The sequence below is a fragment of the Cygnus olor genome, chromosome Z (assembly GCF_009769625.2).
Source record: "Cygnus olor isolate bCygOlo1 chromosome Z, bCygOlo1.pri.v2, whole genome shotgun sequence".
Classification (NCBI taxonomy): domain Eukaryota; kingdom Metazoa; phylum Chordata; class Aves; order Anseriformes; family Anatidae; genus Cygnus; species Cygnus olor.
Genome location: NC_049198.1, coordinates 57,425,953 through 57,445,456, shown reverse-complemented (window position 1 = coordinate 57,445,456; position 19,504 = coordinate 57,425,953). Strand labels below are relative to the sequence as shown.

At 36.8% G+C, this 19,504-nt stretch overlaps 1 protein-coding gene across 2 annotated transcripts in view; it reads left to right on the top strand.

Annotated features, from left to right (window-relative positions):
- Positions 1–19,504, top strand: part of FBXL17 (F-box and leucine rich repeat protein 17) — a 318,378-nt gene that overhangs the window by 79,346 nt on the left and 219,528 nt on the right. For both annotated transcript variants that reach the window (XM_040541158.1, XM_040541159.1), the window contains exon 5: positions 16,986–17,093. In XM_040541158.1, coding sequence (XP_040397092.1) covers positions 16,986–17,093 — 108 coding nt within the window. The remainder of the gene's footprint in view (positions 1–16,985; positions 17,094–19,504) is intronic.

Genomic DNA, 19,504 nt, shown 5'->3' with positions numbered 1-19,504 from the left:
TTACAAACTGTGCTTGTAACTCTGAACACTGTCCACATCAATTGTTCTCCTTTCAATCTAGTTCATTGCCATTTCCTTTCCATCCACCCCCTGTCCATCCATCGTAGTCATTTCCATTCCTGCCTTTTAATTCTTATATTGATTTCCACATTCTTCAGTTACTCTGTGGTACTTTGTGAAGGGCTTTAGTCGTAAGTTGTTGTTGCATTTTCTTCATCCAAGTAAACTCCCCAGAACAGCTGTAAAAAAATACAGATGCTAACTTGACAATAGTCTTGTCCGGGTAAATGTATGATTTAGAATTTGCAATTTTCTCCACGTCCTTCTTCTTTCCTTAAAATTTGTTATGGTAATTGTTTGAATAATTTGTACTAATGAGGTCAGAAAAAGGCATTAAGATACATCAGTTTGCAGAGCTTGACAATTTTTGAAGGCATTAAGACTAAGATGTCTAGGGGTCTGAATATCCAGGAATAAAGGAACAGGGTAGGAGATGATTTTTATGATTGTCTGGCAATTTATACTGTTCTTTTTGAAGAAAAAAAGTCACCAAGGAGAGCCCGAAGACACATGAGCCTTCATTTGTGTCCTGCAGGTTCTGCAGATGTATAAGGGGGGAGAGTTGGGGATGCAAAAAGGCAAGAAAAAATAACTAATTTTTAACACCTTTCCAGATGTTACACTGAGAATAGAAATAACACATTTGTTCTTCTGTTCATAATAATGAGTAGGCAGAACTTCATTCTTGCTGTCTCTGCCTGTCTTGCTCACTCCACTGAAAAACTGCTGACACAGTACAACTGAAAGTCATTACCCAGTGTACTTGGGCACTACTGATGATTATTTGAGAGCTGACCCTAATTGATTGCTTTGCCAGAAGCTGAAGATGTTGTAGATGCATTGATTATGCAAAGCATTGGATATTGCGTAGTTTGCTGTTTTCACAAAATTGCAGCTGATTTGTGAAGGGTTTCATCAAAAGATTTAGGGTGCTGGCAATAGTTTTTGTGTTTTTCAGTAGGGTAATTGCTCATCTTCTCTTATTGATTTATATGGCTTGTTTTACAGTTCTGGCATAAAAAATTACTTTGCTGCTTATAATTAACATATTTACCAATAGGGAAAGGGAGTGGAGTTGTAAAGGTGAAGGAAGTAATATTGGCACAAATTAGAAGGATCAGGAAAAAAAAGTGTTTTTTCTTTTTTAAAATCTTGTTGAGTTGGTTAAAGAACTATGTAATGTGCCTGTTATTCATGTCTATTGAGAACTGGGTTTATTTGTGTTAGTTTTTTTTGTTGTTGTTGTTTTTGTTTTTTTTAAACCTTTGACTTTTTCAAACCTAAATGACAATTTGTGATAGTTCTGATTTAGTAAGTTATCTCAAGTCAAGTCAAGAATTTTAAAAAACAAGAACCAAAAAAAAATCTTCCAGTTTGCTTGTTTCTTACTTTTTTTTTGGTTTTACCTTTCCTTCTCTGTCATGTCCTTAAGACCTGCAACAGTTGTGATCTCAATTTTCTGAATGTGCTGAACTCTGAATGTGTCTCTTGGTGGTGGTGGAGGTTTATTTATTTATTTATTTTCCTCCTTCTTTTAAAATTGATTTGTTGAACGTCAGCACCCTCTTGTGCTGGTCTTGCCATCATCACACAGCACGCAGGGCTTTGCATGAGCCTGTCAGCCTGCAGCTGTGGATCTGCATGAGGACGAGTTCTGCTCTGGCTGCCTGTCTGTGTGGAGGTCTGCTTCTGTCCCAGGCTTCATCAGGACTGTAGCCCCTGTGCAATCCTAACTAATACGGCAGTCCTTGTGCATTCCTCATCAGAAGGACATTTTTTCTAGAGTGCACATATGCAGTGATTGATTGAAATAATTTGAACAGCTTTTCTATCTGTCTTCAGACAACTGTATGGATATGAAGTCAAATCTAACTCATGCTCACCTGTACATCATATCACCTTCTTTCTATTATCTTTTGTAATGTCTCAGCTGTAGTTCTCTGGGCAGGCTTCACGTTCTGCCTGGTTGTGCTAACAGAGAGAAACATCCTGGCTTTCTAGTTTCTGAGTCTGTGTGCTTCTCTTGTAGCTTCCCAGTCCTTCACTTTTTGCCGTGTCAGTGAGGACCTTTATGAGATGATCGGTCTTCCTATCTTAGTCTTTAGCCTTGGAAAGGTAACATTGTTTAATCCAGACAGCAAAAAGGCAAATGGGTATCACTAATAAGTTTAAGTGCCTCCCTGATTATATTTTATTTCTGCTTACTGTTACACATTCTCCATTTCTTTTGCCATCTGCATCCACAGGCCTCATCAGACTTAACTCTGTTAGAACAAAATTAGTGATACAAATGATGCAGACTCCTGCACATACAATTTTCTTTCAAAATAACAAAGGTGGTTCCCTTGTTCACTCAACTTTCAGAAAACAAAAACCAAGACTGTTTCATCTAAGTACTGTGATAACAAATAAAGCAAACCCCAGAATCTATTAGTATATTTTGAGGAATTACTCTGTGCAAAAGTCAGACAAAAAATCCACTCAAAGAATCAGATCTATTATAAAGAATTTTGGTAAATTATCTGTTACCAGCTACAAAGCTCTTTAGTGCTTTTTGATTATTGGTTTTCCTTGCTATTGTAGTTAAGACAAACCAGCAGTTTTAGTTTTTTTTTTTTCTTTTCTTTTTCTTTTTTTTCTTTTAGTTAAATGCAGCTCAGTTTCTATTTTAAGATTTTTGATTTTTGCTGTTGTAAGGTATAATGGTATACCCTGGCTGAACAAAGAATGATGTATAAGGAGAAAAAACAGCATATGCAGAACTTAAGAGTTTTGTTTCTGGGGCTAGAGGTGATTATTCACTGAAATCAATAAAATCAGATTTTCAGTGATGTATGCACAAGAATGTGTATGTGTATCCTATACAATATCAATTTGTATTTTAACTTTTCTGAGCCATATTTTCTTTGGGTCTGAATCTTTGTGTACATGCATATTAAAGCTCTATTTCTGCCGTTTTAATTTTTGTTTTTATTGTTACTATGTTAGGAGGTAGCTCCTACCAGTTACTGCTGATATCAAACTGTGATTGTAATGAAGTAGTAAATCACAGTAGTGAATACTGAAGATTACCATTTTAATGACTAATTTTCCTGCAGCTTTTCATTGTAGGCCAGTACCATTCACATAATAACTCTCACAGGGTGTAGCATGTTTACTTCTTACCATAACATTTCACGGAGGATTCTCTACTGATTTGTAAATGTAGGAACAAAACTCTAAAGCTGCTATTAAGAGAATTATGATGTTACGTGAGCTTTTCTCCTGAGTAGACCACATGAACGTTGTGGTGCCAAGTAGATCAGAAAGCATGAAAAGGTATTTCATGAAAGTGCAAGACTTGGAGGATGTGATTTAACATAACGTCTTTTCATCATGTGTGATGCTTTTCAGGATTTCAGCTGCATCATCTAAAGCTGATTCTGCTTCTAACTGAATATGGGTTGGTGTACTACTTAATCAGACTGATGTAACAGTGATCCACTTTGAATTAAGTCAGCAGTAATGCATGCAGTTCACTGATGAAAAATTAGAACGAAAAAATCTCTCCCTATTGCTTCTAATTATTGTTTCCGTTGTAATAGTAGCTCTATTGTGTGAAGATCATTTATAAATCAAACCAAAGCCATTTCAATTTCCATTCATTTTCACTGTTGGTAAGATCATGCTACATTTCCTGACTTCATCTGAACTTGTGGTTCCCATCTGTTCTGAATATCAAGTGCTCTGAAAATAAAGTTTCCACCAAGTAGGACTTGAATTCTGCCACTACCTGTTTCTGACAGGTTAGAATGGTAATGGAATGTTCTAATTTTTTTATTAATAAAACTTGAAGTCTTCTAGTACTCAGATTTGAGCAGGATGAATAAGAATTACTAATGAATAGCATGTCTGTTAGCCAGTAATAAACATATCTATTAACCTATAATCTAAGATATTTTTTTTCGTACACATAAAATTAATCTTTTTTTTTTTCTTTTTCCCCTGGGGGTGGGTGAGTACTTCTCATAAGGAGAATGGCATTTCATTATAACATTGCCTTACAATATCAAAAGGAAATCTGCAAGTCTGGTTAAAAATTGTAGGTTCCTTGGACTCCCTATGAGATGCATTAAAATAAATGCAATCAGTAACCCTGTTGGCATCTGAAATTTGACACGCTGTGTTGTTTTCTTGTTTATTTTAAACATATTCCTTTCATAATAGTCCATATTATATGACAAATGTTTTACGCAAGAAGGCTAATATGTAAATTGCTTTGAATAAGAGTTATATAGCTATGGTATCCCTATGGATAGTAACGTCCATTAAATTATTTGTATTTTACTGTGAGCTTTGCTATAGTATGTTATTTTAAGATATTACTTGCTGAATCATTTATTATATTTCAATAAATTACCATCTCCCTTCTTCCCTTATGGAGTACAGCTATTAAAGTATAGAAAAGGAAAAATACTTAATTATGAAATTACTTTCTTTGATCTATGCAGTTGTAATTGTAGTCCTTTTGCTATCTTCCTTTTTTTTTTTTTTAATTGTATTTACTGCAATAAACAGGGAATTCTGCCATTTTATTTCTTGTCCTATTTCCAGTGTGACATGAGAGACTTTTCACTAGTTAAGGAGCCTGTCCTCCACGTTGAAGAGCAAAATTTGTAATATATGACTTCTTCCTTCTCTTAAAGCAGGTATTCATCTCATCATTTCTTACATGGTGACTGTAAATACAATCCACACAAACAGAGTTGAACAGATTCCAGAATTAAATTAATTTTGGTGGATTGGGCAGACAAAGATTCTGTGATTTATACAGGAAAAATTGGAGAATCTTTTCTTTGTATGCTTGTGGAAGAGGAAGAGATGCTAAATCTGTAAATAGTGTCTATGAAATGCCGTGGGATAGAAATATCTTGGAGGTGGGTTTTGGTTTTGTACCCACTTACAGTTTCTGCACTAGCGATTCTAAGATATTTTGTGGGGACAGCTAGTTATATAGCAGCTGATGATCTCTGCTTCATGAAGCCGTATTGTATTTCAATTGTATAGTTTTTTGTATGGCTAGCATGAGTAGATATAACTTGCAAAAGCAAGGATAATTCCATGAACATCATAAGCAAATACTATGGAGTTTTTAGATTTTTTCTGAATTATTTTTTTTATAGCATAGAATGTACTGTGTGTAAACATTATATTACATTTCCAACTGCTGTTAGAGCTTTTCCTCTCATTAAAGTTAGATGGTAATTCTCTGAAACTCTGAGAAATGGTTTAAATAGAAAACTTATATCAAAGCACTGTGTGATTTTATAATTCTTTTAAATGTCTACAGTGTCTAACTTCTTTAAGAGAAGATTATTTTTATCACATTATTTTAAAAAGATTACTTTTTCTATCATATTTACTAACTCCTAAAATAAATGTGATATCAAAGGATACATCCTATTTTTCCTTAATATTTCTGGATGATTATGTAGGTAAATACCAGATATTTTCTGTCTTTGTATCCATATTAGCCTTAGAGGTTACAATGCCTGTATTACCACTATTATATTTATTAGTGCTAGTAGGCATTACAGGCCTGTGTTATTGATTGTATTGCATACTAGGAAAATGCTTTTGCCTTGGCAAGAAGAAAGGATTTGGGGGTTTGGTTAGAAAAGTCATCCTTTTTATGAGCGTTTTGTCTTGATTTGGCTTTACTATCACTTTGTTTCACCAAGACATTTTTAGACATAATGAAGAATCTGACAAACATGTATCCCTATAGCATACCAAACAAAAAGCATATAGTTAGTATTTTCTGTAGAAATGGTACAAAGAGGGTTGTAGTACATTCATACTACTTTGTTGCTTTATGAATGTGCAACAGCTTTCATAAGCAAGAATCTGTCAGGAACAGTGATTGCTGAGTTGGTACTGCATCATAGCAGTGAGTGTTGCCAAAGTTTGTATTTAAACTTCTTACCTGAAATAAAAAAAAATATTAAGAGGGTAATGTATATGTTTTGCCCATGACAATGATTGGACAACAGAGCTAGCTTCTGCTACGGTAAAGATTGTGGTGGTGGTTTTAATGAAAGGAACATGTATTTGTCTGATACTTGATGGATCAAAACAAAGTGGTTTATTTGGGTAGTTAGACTATCAAAAGATAAGTGTGAAAGCTTACCAGAGTACTGAACAAAACCAAACAGTTAATGTTTTTGTATGAAAAAGGAAAAAGTTATTGGAATAAAGCAAAAAGTAGACTAAGAGCGTTTCATAGTTCATAGGCATAAAAACCTTAGTAGTTTAAGAGTTGTCTGTGAAGAAGGTCTTTCTTTCAGATCATAACGGTGCTCTGCTGGGTCTGTTTTAGAGGGGCAGAAGTATGAGTGCAAAGCATATGTTACCTGACTATGTGATGTGCAATAATCTTCCAGCCCCTTTAGAAACCTTGAAATTGTGATAGAATAAACTGATAAATGTGCCAGAGGACATTAATTTTAATGACAATGTATAAAATCAAATTGCAGAGAGAGAAAATAAAAGTGAATTTCTTTACAAAAAGATTTTAAATGGGAATGGGTTCTCTTCTGTTAGAGGGAACAATAAAGGTGTTGAATAATCTGGTTTTGTGCTGTTCTTCTACTCATAAAACACAATAGAAAATATGCTAATATGGCTGTGGTGGGAGGAGGTAATGCAAAGTCATTTTCTGCCAAAGAATGGACAAATACTTGACTGATCCATTTCTTACACAAGGAAGAAACGTGAAGTGGATAGACCAATAAACTGTGGAGCTATGTTGCAGTTACTTGGAAATATTTTCTTCCTTTTGTGTTCAGAATTATACTAAGTGAAAAAAATAAAATATATTTCTTAGCATGTGAATGCATCTGCCTTTTGGATACAATATATGAATAAAAGAAGATGCTCAGGATATTATTTCAAATTCTTAGAAGTCATTTTGCATTCTTTTTAAAAAATACGCTGAGCAACTCTTAATTTCGCATAAACTTTTGTGTATATACAGTATTTCTGATGTATAGTTTTCATTAGATCATTTGTAATACTGTGGCACCATTTGTCTGCAAATAAATATATATTTAATTTTTTTCTGAAATTGAAACGGTTGTCAGGTTGTGTATAAATGCAGTTTGTTGAAAAAAGTATATATTTGTTCTGGAAGCAGAATTTTGCCAATCCAGAGTAAGCACATTTTGAAGATAAATTTCATCTTTTGGTATAAAGGCAATATTTTATAAGCTGAAGAATTGTTTTAACAATTTTATTTTAGCTCTGCAATAAATGAATTAGATTGTGTTGATAGCCATGTGCAATATAAGGGTCTTCAAACTGTACTTGATTAACTTGTGAGTTAATTGATGTGGAATCAGAGATAATTTATATTGAGAATTGAGATTTGTTTTCTAACCCAGCTATTTAAACCAGTTTGAAAATAGCAGTTGTCTATACCTATTTATTATTTCAAACTTAATATGTTCCAAGTGTGTTGTTCTGCCTAGTATTAATTAATTCAGGAGATAAAATAGATCAAAACAGGGAGAGGAACTCATCTTTTCAATGGCTGTCACCAGTAAGGAGAAGAGAATAGTACTAATGTGGTGGTAGCTTTGTGCCACAAAACTGGAAGGAGTACTTTGTACTGCCCTTGACTAAGGTTATTAGACTTCTATATCTAAAAACTAAGTTAGATGAATTAGCATAAGCCTATAAAAATTCTTCCTATTATCAAGATAAAATAGGAACACTATTCTTTATAGCCAGTTGTTCGAACCTCTTTAAAATGTGGAAAAAGCATTAAATCCAAATACATTAAATCCAAATACATTCTAAAAAGATAACTGATAAAATTTTAAGTTAATTATTCCACTGAGTATGTGGTCTTTTTTGTGTTTTGTTGTTGTTGTTGGTTTTGATACTTACAGTATTTTAAAGTAGTTAGTAGAATGTAGTTGATGAGGCCAGCTGGTGAATGTTAACAAAGAAACAAAATGTGAAAGTACTCTTTTCAACTCTTTATGCTAGTTCTTATACTTTTGCCTATCTTTCCTCTTGCATGATGTAGAAACTCCTGAGCTAAGATATAAGGATGAAAGAAAGGACAGCAACACAATCCTTTTCACTCTTCTCCTCCTCTCAGAATTGAGGGTGGGGTAACAATTGCACAGTGTTGCATAGAGCCTTATACAGAGAGTGTCTGATGTGGTCTGAGGTAGGCAAGAGTGCACAGGGTTGAAAGCCCAGGCAGGTCTCCAATTCTGATCTCAGAATGAGACAGCCCTAGGGTCAGTGCTTCATGGATACTAGGCAGAAGGCACACAGGAGTTCTACAGACCCAGTATTCTGCTATGCTGCTTCAGGTAGCTAATGCCTCCTGTGAATTCATGCTTCAATTACTGTATTAATCTTGTGTACTATAAAGTGTTGCTCTGATGGAATAGCTCATATTGTACGGTTCACCTGAATAAGTAGGAGTTTCCAGGCTTTGCTTCTGTATCTCATGTTTACATTTCAGCTTTAATGGTGAAAGCTGTTTCAAGAAACATCCCTTTCAGTTAATAATTAAACAATTTTTATTGCTGTTAGTAAGGAGCAGTATTCTATTTAATGAAACGCTGTACATTTGTATTAAGTTTTCATAATGGAAAGGAAAACAACATTCTAAGCCTGGGTTATGAAAATATTGAAAATATAACCTAAACATTACAAATTAACAATTATTAAAAAACCTATTTTTTCAGTTCATTTGTTTTCTTCATAGATAAAAGAATAGAAGTGTTTAAATTTCTTTATATTGCATGTTCATAGAAATTGGTAATGCTCTTAAATTTCCCATTACAACTGCAACTTAGAGCTGAAAGTTATGGAATCTCTTTTTTAATAAAGAAAATGGTTAAATTTATCCACACTGAATGTGAATGTATTGTATGTCCAACAGGAGTTAGTTAAGATGAGCCATGCCTTGCTGCTGTTCACTAATGAAATTTGGATGTCCTGAAAACTTTACTAGGATGACAGATTATCTGTGCCTTATTTTTGTCAGTGTTCTGTAATGGTACTAAAGGATCAAGAAGTAAATGTATCCTTGCCAATAATATTTACTTCTTCAGAGCCTTTATGACAAATATCATTTAAATCACAGCATCACAGAATGGTTGAGGTTGGAAGAGACCTCTGGAGGTCATCTGGTTCAACCCCTCTGCTGAAGAAGGAACACCCAGGGCCTCTTGTCCAGGTGGCTTTGGATTATTTCCAAGGAAGGCAACTCCACAATCTCTCTGGGCAACCTGTACATGTTCAGAGGGAATCTTGAGCCTCTTGAGTTTCAGTTTGTGCCCCTTGCTCTGTCACTGAGCACCACTGAAAAGAGCCTGGCTCTGTCCTCTTTGCACCCTCCCTTCAGGTATCTGTAGACATCGATGAGATCTCCCTCTTCTCGAGGCTGAACAGTCCCAGCTCTCTCAGCCTTTCCTCATAGAAAAGGTGCTCAAGTACCTTAATCATTTTTGTGGCCCTTCATTGGACTCTCTCCATTATGTACCATGTCTCTCTTGTACTAGGGACCCCAGAACGGGAACCAGTACTCCAGGTTTGGCCTCTCCAGTGCTGAGTAGAGGGGAAGGATCACCTTCTTTGACCTGCTGGCAGAACATTTTCCTGGTGCAGCCCAGGATACCATTGGCCTTTTCCAGATGGCTTTTGAAGATCTCTAAGGAGGGAGACTCCTACCTCTCTGGACAACCTATTCCAGTGCTCTGTCATCCCTACTAATGAAGGGCTTCCTGATGTTCAGACAGAACTTCCTGTGTTGATAAGTACCCACCCGAGCCTTCTCTTCTCCAAGCTGAACAGTCACAGCTCTCAGCCTCTCCTCATAGGAGTGGTGCTCCAATACATTGACCATCTTGGTAGCCCTCAGTTTGACTCTTTCCAGTGTGCCTAGATCTCTCTTGTACTGGGGAATCCAGAACCAGACACAGCACTCCAGGTGCAACCTCACCAATGGCTGAGTAGAGGGGAATCAATGCTTTTTACCTTCTGGTGACTCTTTGCCTAATGCAGCCCATTAGCCATCTTTGTGGCAAGGGAACAACATTGCTGAATCATGTTCAGCTTATTGCCTACTAGGACTCTCAGGTCTTTATCTGCAGCGCTGCTTTCCAGCTGGGTGGCTTCCAGCATGTCCTGGTGCCTGGGTCTGTTCTTCTCCAGGTAAAAGGCTCTACACTTCTTCCTTGTTGCACTTCACGAGATTCTTGTCAGCCCACCTCTCCAGCTTGGTAATGTCCCTCTGGATGGCTGCATGGCCCTCTGATGAGTCAGCAACTCCCCCCTGTTTCATGTCATCTGGAAATTTACTGCAGGTGTGCTCTACACTGTTGTCCAGATTGTTAATGAAGTTAAACAAGACTGGACCCAGTATTGACCCCTGGGGTACTCCACTCATCGGGCTCCAACGAGACTTTGCACTGCTGACCACTACCCTCTGGGTCGAGCTGTTCTGTCAGTTTTCAGTCCACCTCACTTTCTGCTCATCCACCCCATACTTCAACAGCTTCTCTATGAGGGGACAGTGTAAAGGCCTTACTAGAGTCCAAGAAGACAATCTCCCCCCTCATCCAACAGGCTGGTGATTTCATTACAGAATCTTAACAGGTTGGTTAGGTGTGACTTTCCCGTGGTGAATCCATGCAGACTAGCCCTGATGATTTTCTTCTCCTTCCTGTGCTTCTCTGTAATCTTGGAAATGGCTTCCAGGATGAGCTTTTTCATCACCTTTCCAAGGATCAAGGTGAGGCTGACAGTAGTTCTCTGGGACCTCCTTGCCCTTCTTGAAGATAGCAGTGATAGCTGCCTTGCTCCAGTCTTCTGGCATTTCTCCAACTTGCCACAATCAAGTAAAGATTATAGAGTGTCATGACAATCACATCTGACAGCTCCCTTGGTACTCATGGGTGCATCCTGTCTGAATCCATGGACTTGCAAATGTCCAGTTTGCTTAAGTATTGCTTAAGTACATGATCCTCATACACTAAACGTACATCTTCCTTGCTCCATCCTTTTACCCTGGCCTCTGGGAGCTGGGATTCCTAGAGGCCAGTCTTGCTGGAGTCCTAGGATTCTGTCTGCGGATACTCTAAGTCTATCAGTGGATACTTTAAGTATTACAGTCTACTATAGAAATGAATTTTAAAATGAAATTGAATTTATGTTTGAATTCAAAAGTGTTTGAATTCAGAATTTTGCTAGTAATTATTTACTCATGGTCTATGAAGGTATAATGTGTCTATCTATGTACATATATATGCTTCAGTTATAGCATAAGTTTCCTGGTTTCTAACTTAAAGTGTAATATCATGATCTGTTTGACCCTCTATTAAAAAGTCATTTTAAAATGTTGGTCAAAAAAAAGACAACAGCATCTGTGTGGCAAAGATGCATTTCTTTGTGTGTACTGTCGTGTTGCTTTATGCTGCTTGTGTGAGTGTATTTTTGTGTGAGTGTATTTTTATGTGAGTAATTAAGCTTACCTGAAAGCTCATGTGGACAATGGACATTGTTTAAGTATGGGATATAAAACAGGTTTGGAGTGCCTGGCCACATGCTTCATGCTGGGAGATTTCTGAGTGGGTTATATGTGTGCCTTTAAGTCTGTAGTATAGCAAGAAACTCTGTACTATAGAAAGTCTGTAGTATAGAAGAAAAGCAACAAAGTTTTAGGACTGATTTAGCAGATGTGCTTTTAGTAAGCCTCTCTCTTTCCAAACTTACCAAATATAAAGCTGAATTCAAGTGAGTCCTTTCTGACCCTTCCTTTCTTCCCATGCACAATTAAGTGTGGTTAAGCTGGTGTCTGCTGAAGACAGGTAAAGATTCATGGGGTGGGGCATTGGGAGTAAATGGGTTTCATCTACCATTAGTGCTGACTTGTGCAATGTACGCTTGGATGTTACATTCATGGCAGACCAACTCTATACTTACATGAGAGCATATTTTACTCTACTAGAGTTTATCTTGGTGTCTTTGTACTGAATATATATAAAATATATATTGCAAACTTTTATTTATGTATTTTATGTGAAAAATTCACATTTAGGTGTACTTGCAGCACCCTGTTTGAATGAGAGAACATGGTGTCCATTCTGGGTCAGTTAGTACTTTTATTCCTCTCTCTTTTTCATTTCAATTATTCTGTATCAGCTTCTCTAGGTTTTTATTAATTGCTGGGCATTTTAGTTGGAATTTAAGTAGCTCATCTTGTTGTACCTCAAACTTCATTTTTGAATTATCACCCTTGCTTCAGAACTGTTTTGTTTTGCTGCTTCAGTTATGGAATGTAAAATAAACTAATACTTATAGAATTTAATGCACAATAGCCAAAATATTGAATTTATATAAAACAATACAGAACTGGAATTCATATATAATAGGCTGTAATACATAAAAAGAAAATGATTAAACCATATCTCACTTATCATAGATCTTTTTAACAGGAGCAAAATCTGTGTCATTAGTTCCAGCCCAGTGTATTTCCCATTCACAATGCTTTAGTGCATAACTTATAAATCTCTCCTCATCATCCTATATTACTTTTTCAAACCAAGACTAACATGAAGCAAGACAGGGTGAATGAAAGTCAATGAAGGTCGACTAGACAATCAGATTATTAAAGATTCTTAGAAGAACACTACTGTGATCTATAAAAGAATTAGCTGTGAATTTCTGTATTCTCACTGATAAGGTGCACTTCTGTAGACTGCAGTATAATTTCTTTGATAATGTGTTTTCAGATTATACTAGTTTAATCTGTTTAAACAGTACGTCTGAATGTCAGTTCAGTACTCTGAAATACTTGGTAGGTTGCAGAAGCCATATTTCACTTACTTGTCCTCTCTCCAGGGTGGTAAAGAGGAAAATGTAGTATACAGTTACATATTGCATTGTCAACAGAGTTAAGATTGCATAATCATTGCATACATGTTATTGGTAATTTTCTGTGCATTTTTTTTCCATCTGTCACTGATCATTCATTTTGCAGAATAGGTCGACTCTTGGGAGGTTAAAACACATCTGTACAGTGGAAGAGGTTACCATTCCTGGGTACTGGGTCCTGGGTCCTGGGAAGAGGGTACCATTCCTTCTACTATTTACAGTAGAAACAGTGAACTGGTCTGCATGTTTGAATTTAAAAGCTTAAGTATGTGTATCAGTGCTAAACACGGCAGACGATAAAACAGAAAACAACTTGACTAAGCAGAAGAACACTGTTTTCAATCATAAAAACTTATTTTAGCTTTAAATTTATCTTTGTTATTTCTATTTCAGATCTGTCTGGAACTTAGCTACTTTTTTCTCCCCTGTAGAATTCGGTCTAATGAAAGATAATAATTCTACCTACAAAGCTTGTTTTATTATGTTTTTGGAACTGTATATAAATAATGACAGATTGGATTCAGTCATCAAGTACTCCAACTGAACAGTAGGTCAGCATGCTTGACTACAGTGCTACATGCTTGTTTATATATAAAGTCTGAACTATTGCATGTTCTTAGTCACCTGCAAAAAAACAGACATGGTACAATTAGTTTTTTTAGCCCCTTCAGCAGATAATTCGTTCAAGAAAGTTATCATTAGATGTTTCTATACTTGGTATGAGTACAGCATGAAGAATGGCATGATGAATCAGGGGAGGGTCAGTCTGCGTGTCAGGAGAAGTTTTTTCACCCAGAGAGTGGTCAGGCACCGGGACAGGCTCCCCATGGCAGTGGTCACAGCACCGAGCTGCCGGAGTTCAAGAAGCGTTTGGACAGTGCTCTCAGACACAAGGTCTGGTTTTTGGGTGGACCTGTATGAAGCCAGGAGTTGGACTCAGAGATCCTTATGGGTCCCTTCCAGCTTGGGATGTTCTTTGATACTGTGATTCTCTGATACTATTTCATATTCATTTTATGAGACGATGTTGTTCTTGTGAAACTGCAAGTGTGTGTGTGTACGTATATATACATATGTATTATATATATATATACAGAAATAAGTATGTTTATTTTTCCTCCCAATTAATACTGTCACAGAAAAGTGCAGTTATGTGTGAAGAGTAGCTAACCAAACAGAATATTTACTGATCTTCATTACAGGCTGGCTGGCTGGGAATCTTATTAAAATACAAATTACTATAAATGACTCTGGGTCTGAAAAAGAGGGATGGTATTCATAGATACTGGTATAGTAAAGAATGCTGACTGTGAGATTACAGTGCTGACTGGGAAATTTTTACAATGTTTCCCAACAGATCTTGAAGTCACCTCCAAAAGGTGGTGGGTTTTTATGAGCTGACAGGAAAGGATGGGATCTGTTATTGAAATGAGCCTGAAGATCTCAACAGTTTCAATGCACTGCTATTTTATTTATAAGTAAAGATTTAAGAACAGAAATTTCCGTTTGCAATAGCAAAATGTCTGACAAAAGTTGTGACTTCAACCACAGGAAATGTAAAACATATTCAGATAACATCACAATACATTTGACAGGTTGCAAATAATTTTTGTAAACTGGGAAGATCATGAGGCTTATGAGGTAATGAATAGGGAGGTTATAATCTTTTTCTGACCAGATAGATGCCGGATATCCAACAAGCACTGGAAATGTTGACTGCTAGTCTCTATGCTATTTAATACTCATAATCTGCTGTCACTAATTTTTACCCAAACTATTTTTTCCTAAATGTTGTTTTGGATGCTGAAAATTCCACACTACACACAGAAGATATTTTAAGATGCAGTAATTCTATTATTTGCAATCAAAACTTCACGTCTAAAATCTTCGTGCACCCAAATATATCAGCTATATGAAAGAAATTATTTATATTTTAAAGGTTTAACTTCTGTTATAAATTTGTTATGGTAGGCATTTATGCTATTGATTGTTCATGAATTCATTTCCTTGCTAGCTAGGGCAAACCTGTCTGAAACAGAGAATCATACTCTCTGTAAAGAGAGGAGGATAATATTGTAAGAGGGTCCTTCTCCTAGCATGTTAATGGAAGTAGAGGGTTTAGTTTATCTTTAGAAAAGCTAAAGTGCTAGAGAGAATGTATTGAATTTCTGTTTCTCTGTGCCTAATTTAAAACTTTCCTGAGTTGTCAGAAGACTTTTTTTTTTTTAAACTACTCTGGTTCTTGTTGAATGATAAATAAGGCAAATCTGTCAGTGTTTGATCTCTGGTACTATTTGTCAAAGGTTTTTAGTAGTTAAAATCTTCAAAATTCCCAAATAGTTGGTGTGACAGTCCTCAGATGAGAGGAATATGCAGAGGTGAAGTTGTAAGATGTTGTCAGATCAAAATCAAAGATGAAATTTCTTACTACGCTGTTTTTAGAGTGATATCAGTAGACATTAGACATGCAGAAAATACATGGCCACTGCCCAGTTTACAGTTGATTCTATGTAACTGGCCCTTTTTCCCTTCCTTTTGGCATATTTTCAGCTTTATTGGTTTCTAAATACCCACCCCTCCAAAGACTTGCCTTATATTTATAGTTGGAAGATGTCCAACTACAAAAAAAAACTTTAGTCATTAAGAAATCGTTGCTCCGAGAAACTGCATTGGACCTATATAAACCACATCCAATAACCCCAGATCGGTGCAGTTTAAATGTGGTGTTGTACCTATAATCTTGTTGGTGGTCTCCTTTATCTCTGGGCTATCTTTTCAAAATTTGTCTTGCCAGAGTCTCACCAAGGTCACCGTAAGCTGCCAGCATGTAGTTAAGTGACAAACTAGTCAGGAAAGTTGGAACTGTGGATAAAGGTGATACATAGCACAGCAGGAATATTGTTCCTATGTATGGATTCACCTGAGGCTCAGTGGTGGACTAGATATTTCAAAATTTGTTTTGCTTCTGTGATAACAAGGCAATGTTCTTGCACACCCAGAATGCCCTCAGGTATTCAGGACTTATGATTCCAGATACAGTGAGACAGACAGTGAGACATTCCTGTGCAGTTTGGCTGGAAAGTACATGTTTTATCACAAAATCAGAATAGAATTTGCATTTCTGTCATTTGCACTGGGAATATATACTCCTCAGAAAAGAAAAAAAAAAAAACTTGTTGAAAGAAATATATGCAGATGTCTTAAGTGTATCCAGATCAATTTTACATTCTTCACAAAGTTCACAAAATGTTGTTCTTTTGAGTCTACATATAAAACATTATATTTGTTCAATAGTTAGTGTTTCATAGTTATCAAATCTTATTAGACACAATTGCAAAAAAAAATAATAGTTGTTGAAATACATATAAATCTCGTTAACAAACTAGGTAACATCTCCATTCAACTGATAACCAACACAGAATGATATATTACCATGAGATGCCAGTCTGATGTGGAACACAAATGCAGTATTATCTTTTTAGTTAATAACTATTAACAGCTTCCTTTTAGTAAAAATGCCTAGAAAAAGGTTATAAACTTAGGATATGAATTCACATTCTATGCCGAGTCAATGATGCATAGAATGCACAGCATGATTCTGCAGGGTGGCAAAACCAAATTTGTTAGTATTTCAATGTTTGTGTATAATTTATGTGAATAGTGGATAGAATGGTCTCTTGGGTTATCTGCATATTAATAGATTGACAAGAATATCTGAATTTCAGTTGCCATCATTCTTTCTTCTTCTATTTGTCCTCCTCCTCCAAGAATATGATCCCCCTTTTCCATGATCCCTCTCTGTACACATCTGTGTGTGCATATCTGATGTTTTTTTTACAACTCTTAAAATAAATAATAGTAGTGATAACAGTAATTATCTGTTATCAAAGAAACAATTAACGAGCATCTTGCCAGAGTTACAGGGAAAATACAAGAACATGCTCATATCACCTATTCAACTGCTACCTGTCTATCTTTTTTTGTAGGTTACAGATCAGTCAGTGAAAGCATTTGCTGAACATTGTCCTGAGCTGCAGTATGTTGGTTTTATGGGCTGCTCTGTTACATCTAAAGGAGTCATTCACCTCACCAATGTAAGTATCATAGCAACTTTTAACTTGTCATTAGTGTTTCTGACTGTTGCCAAACAATAGGTATGACAGCCAAGGTAAGTTTATACATGTGACAAATGACACTGTCACAGAAAGAAACATTACAAGATAAATGAACTTTGCATTATTTGAACAGATGTTTAGACTTCCCCATGTTAAACTGGAGAAGCACAAATTCTAGGGATGACATTTTCTTAGGTTTAATAATACTATACAGTCAAATGACGTTAAAATACCTAGTTACGTTAGACTTTATTGCAAAGTGTTGTGGTGTAGCCCCGGCAGGCAGCCAAGTGCCACACAGCTGCTTGCTCACTCTCCCCAGGTGTGATGGGGGAGAGGATCAAAAAGGTAAAAGTGCAAGAACCCATGGGCTGAAATAAAGACCGTTCACAAGGTAAAGCAAAAGTTGTGTGCACAAGCAAAGCAGAACAAGGAATCCATTTACTGCTTCCCATCAGCAGGCAGCTGTTCAGCCACTCCCAGGAAAGCACGGCTCATCATGCAGAACGGTTTCTTTGGAAGACACCATCACTCTGAACGTCCCCTTTTCCTCCTTCTTTCCCAGCTTTTATTGCTGAGCATGACAGAATAGGGGATGGGACATCCCTCTGGCCAACTTGGGCCCGCTGTCCTGGCTGTGTCCCCTCCCAGCCTCCCAGCTGGTGAGGCAGCACCAGAAACTGAAATGCCCTTGGCTCTGTGCAAGCACTGCTCTGCAACAACTAAATCATCAGTGTGTTATCAGCATTATTTTCATCAAACGTACAGAACACTGTGTTGTGTGAGCCCCTACAAAGAAAAGTAATTCTATTTCAGCCAAAACCATGACACAAATACAACAAAAAATCTGTAATTGGAAGTTCAAAATTCCTAATGCGAAAGATTTAGATATGCCCCTTACTGCAACAGTATGCACATACGTTTTGTATATATATCCATATCTCTGTTATAACTTTATATATAGTATGACAATTACATTTTATTTCCTTTTCTTCTACATAAGAGGAGTGATGTGTGGGAGAACTTCCGTGTATGAACCTGTGGAAATTAATAGAAGTGCTCAGTAAAATGAATTATGTGGATGAGGTGAACAAACAGCATATTAGTTAAAATTCACATCTGAAAGTAAATTGAGAGATCATGCAAATGCCCGGGAGAACAGAGGAAAATGCATCTGGCATAGATAAATTAGTATTTAAAGCTAGGACTATATATTAGTATTAGAAAATAAAAATAAAAAAGGGAAAATGGAACTGGTAAAGGTGACTGTAGAAATAGGAATTGAATATGACTGAGATCCAGTAAACATTGAATTGAATTAACTTGACCTGCCTAGAATAAAATAGAATAGAACAAAACAGAATAGTTCAGACCTTCAAAGATCATTGAGTCAAACTGCCTGACCACTTCGGGGCTAACCAAAAGTTAAAGCATGTCAATGAGGCTATTGTCCAAACACTTCTTGAACACTGACAGATGTGGGGCATCAACCACCTGCTCCAGTGTTTGACTACCCTCGGGGTAAAGAAATTTTTCTTGTTGTCCAATCTGAACCATTCCTGGTGCAGCTTTGTGCCACTCCCATGAGTCCTGTCAGTGTGGAGCAGAGGCCTGCACCTCCCTCTCCACTTCCCCTCCTCAGGAAGTTGCAGAGAGCCACGAAGTTGCCTCTCAGCCTCCTTTTCTCCAAACCCAGGTTTCCTCAGCCTCACCTCACAGGACGCACCTGCCAGCCCTTTTACCAGCTTTGGTGCCCTCCTCTGGACAGATCCATGTACTTTATGTCCCTTCTATATTATGGAGCCCAGAGCTGCATGCAATCAATATTCAAGGTGAGGCCAGACCAACACTAAATGTAGTGGGAGAATCACCACTTTTGACTGGCTGGTGATGCTGTGTTTAATGCACCCCACAATGTGGTTTGCCCTCATGGCTGCCAGGGCACGATGCTGACCCTGCTGAGCCCGCTGTTACCTGAACCCCCAAGCCCCTTTCTGCTGAGCTGCTCTCCAGCCACTCATCTCCCAGTCTGTGCCTGTGTCTGGCATTGCTCCGTCCTAGGTGCAGAACCCAGCATTTACTTCTGTTGAACTTCATGCCATTGCTTTAACCCAATGAGGGTTAAAGAGATCTTCATGTAGTAAGTGTAGAGCATATTAAATGAAAATGGAATGTGGCTGAAGAAATTACAGTTTTTTGTTGTTACTCTTTTGTTGTACTGAATCATTTAGCATATCTGTAAAATATTTTCATCAGTTTAGGACAGCTCGGTATCTAAAGACACAGAAGAACTGAAAACATTTCAGAAAACATGCAAAAAGAAATATAGCAGAAAATTTAATTTGCATGGTAAACTTATAGCACCTCAAAGGATATAGTTTGGAAGGTCT